The sequence below is a fragment of the Gekko japonicus genome, unplaced genomic scaffold, assembly GCF_001447785.1.
Source record: "Gekko japonicus isolate JY-2015 unplaced genomic scaffold, Gekko_japonicus_V1.1 scaffold125, whole genome shotgun sequence".
In the NCBI taxonomy this organism is placed as follows: domain Eukaryota; kingdom Metazoa; phylum Chordata; class Lepidosauria; order Squamata; family Gekkonidae; genus Gekko; species Gekko japonicus.
Window position 1 is genome coordinate 1,526,907 of NW_015165834.1, and position 4,884 is coordinate 1,531,790.

The following is a 4,884-nucleotide window of genomic DNA, read 5'->3' on the forward strand; positions in this document are numbered from 1 at the left end:
CCCTCCACCTATGGATCCTGATGCATAAATACTCTCATGAACATTTCTGCAAGAAAATGAAGTGCTTGATAAGAGATCGGAAACCAGTTTCACTAGGAAATATGTAGACCAGCAGGGTTGGCACCAGGAAGGGATTGATCCTCACCCAGCTTCCAACATATATACAGATGTGTATCTAATGCTAATGCTTCTAACACCCCTAACTTTTGGGAACAGGATAGATGTTCTGTTAGGGCACAGTAAATAATAGCTTGGACAGGATATGTCAGTTGATAAAGAATCATAGAGTTGGAAGAAGGGATCTCCAGGGTCACCTAGTCCAACCCCCTGTACAAGGCAAAAATTCACAAATACCTCCCCCTCCACCCCCCCAGTGACCCCTGTTCCACACCCAGAAGATGACAAAAATCCTCCAGGATCCCCAGCCAAATTGGCCTGGACAGGAGAAAAATTGCTTCCTGACCCCAAAGTTGCAATCAGCATTTCCCTGGGCCTGTAAGAAAGGGCCACAAGAACTAAGAACTGAGGCAGCCCTTCCTGCCTTCCCTTCTCGCAATCTGCCTGAGTTCACAGAATCCGCATGCTGCCAGGTGGCCATCTAGCCTCTGTTTGGAAACCTCCAAAGAAGGAGAGCCCACCACCTCCCGAGGAAGCCTGTTCCCCTGAGGAACCGATCTGTCAGGAAGTTCTTCCTAACGTTCAGCCGAAAACTCTTCTGATTTAATTTCAACCGGTTGGTTCTGGTCCGAACTGCTGGGGCAACAGAAAAGAACTCTGTACATGTCTATAGACACAGAAGATGCCAGTCTAAAGTGATGTTTGTAAAGTCTTCAGACTAGAAGCTGACCATAAAGAAAGCTACTATGGATTGTTGGGGTGGGGGGCTTGTTAGGTAAATAGCTATTAATGCTTTATGGCAAGAGATCCATCTATTCACCCACCCACCCACATAGGATAGCGGTGGGACCAGAAATTAAAATATGGAATTGCTAAGGCTTTTATGGCCCACTTACTTAGCTGCTATAAGCCCCATGGGATTCGGTTGCACATTTTTCTAAATCGCCCCAGCACCTCTCCGGAACCAAAGCCAAGCCGCACTCTCTCTCCCAAGCGCGCTCTGCCCCTTTAAAAGCCGTCGGGGCGGATTCTGAGACCCACAGATGAGGGCGAAGGTCAGCGTGGGCAGGGAGAGGAGAAGCGCGCCAGGCTTTGATCGCCCGGCTCCTTAGGGCTGCTCTTTAGCCTTCGGAAGCCTCCACGTGCAGGCCGGGCGTTCCCAGGTGGGTGGATCCTAAGCTGGCCGCCTGCAATACCCGGCAGATCCAGCGGGGCATTTCACGCTTTCCCCGGGAGCCGCCCCCGAACTATCCCCCTGTCGGTCTTGCTGGGCAATTGGAGCGCAGGAGCAGCCCCGCTCTTCGTCCGGACGCCGAGGCGCAGATTTCGATCTCCGCGCCAAGACTGAGAGCAGAGCCGGTGCGCCTTGGCACAGCCGCGCCCTCCGAGTGTCTTCCTGCCTTTCCCCATTGACAGTTCTGCGCCGCGGCGGCGTGGTGCTCGGTCCGGTGCAGCATCAGAAGTTCTGGGCCCGGCGCGGAAGAGGCGCCCTGCAAGGATGGCGGCGCGCACCTGCTGGGCGTTGGCGGTGGGTCTGTGGCTCCTGGCCGCGCCGGGCGCCGAGGGTGGCTGCGCCGAACTGGGCCAGTGCTGCCCGGGCAGGAGCCTGGCGTGCGTGAGTTCCGGGTGGCGACCGGACGGATCCCACGGGCACTGCTACTGCGACCAGGCCTGCCCTTACACCTTGGACTGCTGCCACGACTACCGGCAAGTCTGTCCAGGTGCGTCTCCTCCGTAGGTTAGAACTTGGGGAAGGGGGGGGGGGAGGATGCGGGCCCTTCAGCGCAGGGCAGTGAGCATGAAACGTTGCTGGCAGGCTCTGCTCAGGAGTAAACTCGATGCTAATCGGGTTTGGTTCCGAGGAAGTGCGCGTAGGGACGCCTCTCTCCTCCTGTGTTGAGTGCCGTCAAGGTTCTTCCGATTTATGGCGATCCTATGAAGTAACAGCCCTGACCTGGATAGCCCACATCACCTCATCTCGGAAGCTAAGCAAGGGTCGACCCTGACTAGGATTTGTATGGGAGATCTCCAAGGAGTACCGGCGTTGCTATGCAGGGGCAGGCAATGGCAAACCACCTCTGCTAGTCTTTTGCTTTGAAAGCCCCATTGGCTGCTATAAGTCACCTGTGACTTGAGGGGGGAGGGGGAGAGAATTAATAACTTCCAAAACGTCCTGTCCTTAACAGCCTTGCAAAGGGAGGGCTGCAGGCTCTACGATTGAGTCAATCCCATCTCATGTTGGGTTTTCCTTTTTCCCCCCCTAATGCCTTCAACAATTCCTGGCATCATTGTCTGTTCCAGTGAGCCTTCTCATAATGGGACCAAAGTGCGATGGCCTCAGTTTAGTCACTTCAGCTTCTAGACAGCTCAGGTTTGATTTGACCTAGAACCCACTTGGGTGTCTTGTTGGAAGTCTGTGCTATCCATAAAACTCTCTTCCGACATGACGTTTCAAAAGGATCTGCTTTCTTCCTGTCACCTTTCTTCACTGTCCAGCTTTCACACCCATATGTAGTAACGTGAAACAGTATGGCGTGAATTAACTTGATCTTGATCACCAGCAACGCCCCCCTACACTTAAGGATCGTCAACCTTAAAGTTGTGGAATTTCTCAGTACCTAAATGTATTTACATGGAGGTGTATTACTGAATGCATTGAGAGCTAATCCCTTAATGTTTAAGAAACAGTCGCTAAGGAAAGCGGGGAGGCTTATAAGGAAGCCCCGTCTAACTGTTTCTTATGTGGCCGTTGCTTTCTGAGTTAGACAAGTAACAGTCCACTCTTAACCAGAGTTAACACCAATTTAAGCCCATCTATCTAAACCCATCTAAGCTCAAATACTTTGGCCACCAAATGAGAAGGGAGCACTCACTGGAGAAGACCCTGATGCTGGGAAAGATTGAAGGTCAAAGAAGACGGGGACGGCAAAGGATGAGATGGTTAGACAGTGTCATAGATGCAACGAACATGAAGTTGAGCAAACTTCAGAGGACGGCGGAATCTGGCCTGGTGGGATCTGGTCCATGGGGTCGCGAAGAGTCGGACTCGACTGTGCGACTGAACAACAACAAGCCCATCTAACTCAATGGGTTTAAACTGCAGTTACTCTGGTTAGAATTTGCTCTGTGGAATCTATAAACTATGTGTGCATAAACTGGATTTATACAGCATAACTTATTTTATCCCATTTATTAACCATTCTGTGTGATGAACAGAAACAAAGTAGGCTGTTCACTCTACCAGATGCAGACCTTTCAAGGTTAACTCACAATTAACTACTAGCGTTTACATAGCCAGGTCAAACCTTCAAAAATACCTCTCATACTTTATTTCTGAAATTCCTGCAGCACTCCTGTACGGCCAGTATCGCTCTTCCTCTACTGCTGAGCAAGGGGCTTCTCTTCAGGGATGTCCTACTTGGTTCTGGATATTAAACTACCCTGGTAGAATTATGTAGCTTCCTCACATTAAATTGTGAAAATAAACCCCCGTCACTGCTTTCTCAGTTCTGAAATGTCACCCAGACGTTGTCTGTGTATTTTGGAGGTTCATGGCCCAAGAGACCCTAAAGATTTGCTCTAAAAAATTGTGAGACCCTTTTTTTTTTTATTTGTCTGATAGCAGAATTCTGCTGGGGCAGGAAGAAGAAAATTACTGTTCCATCTTTAATTGGCTTCACTTGCCACATGTTCATAAAATCCTCCAGGAGGAGACAGGTGCTCTGTAATTAATACATAATTAATTAGTAGGAAAAGGAGCAGTGTGAGAGATTTTAAGGCATCCTGTTTGGGGATAACCCAGCTTCCCCTCTTCCCAAAACACAAGCATTCATTAGCACTTCCAAAATCTAAACCTTTTATTAGTTTTAAGCCCTATTCATTGTTGTTGATTTGTATATCAAAACTATGTTCTGAAGTAGTGCCCTCTTGTGGCACTTTGGTGGAGTTGCAGTGTATGAATGAAAGACTGTGCTCCCTAAGTTTCATCAGCATGTGAAATGTGCCACCCGAGGAGATAAGACCTTAGATAAGGTCTGTTCTAACATAAAACATGGTTATAGAGCCATGCAGTTTCCACATTTGGGCCAGTCGGACCATATGTCCTTGTTTTTAGTACCAACATATATTACCCTCAGGTCACAAGCTCCTGTAAAAAGAAGGATGGTAAAAACTTGGCCTGAGGATGCTTCTCATCAGTTGCAAGATTGTTTTGAGAGGACAAACTGGGATATTTTTGATCATCAAGACCTGGAGGAACACACAGTGGCAGTCCTGGGCTATATTAAACACTGTATAGACAGTGTTACTGTGGATAAGTGCATACGGGTGTATCCTAATCAAAAACCCTGGATGACGAGAGAGGCACAGCAACTTTTGAAGGAGAGAAATATGGCCTTTAGGTCTGGAGATATGAACCTTTATAGCTCTGCCAGAGCCAACCTGAAAAGAGGTATTCGACAGGCTAAGCTGGGCTATAAACGGAGGATTGAGGATAATTTCAATACGAATGACATGCAGCAGGTGTGGCAGGGGATTCAGAATATAACTAACTATAAACCAACTCTTGCTGCCATGGATGGAGACCCTTCATTGGCGGAGGAGCTTAATCTCTTCTTTGCCCGTTTTGATGTGGAGCCGAAGGGGACAGCCATATTACAGCCATCTGTCCATGGCGGCCCCTCCCTCAGGGTAGAAGAGCATGAGGTGAGGCGAACGTTGAGGGCTGTGAATCCCAGGAAGGCGGCTGGACCCGATGGCATTACGGGA

At 49.2% G+C, this 4,884-nt stretch overlaps 1 protein-coding gene across 1 annotated transcript in view; it reads left to right on the forward strand.

Annotated features, from left to right (window-relative positions):
* Positions 1-1,615: 1,615 nt before the first annotated feature.
* LOC107110177 (somatomedin-B and thrombospondin type-1 domain-containing protein-like) overlaps positions 1,616-4,884 on the forward strand; it is a 19,735-nt gene continuing 16,466 nt past the window's right edge. Inside the window, exon 1 of the mRNA XM_015410909.1 lies at positions 1,616-1,838. Within this exon, the coding sequence (XP_015266395.1) occupies positions 1,616-1,838 (223 nt within the window). The remainder of the gene's footprint in view (positions 1,839-4,884) is intronic.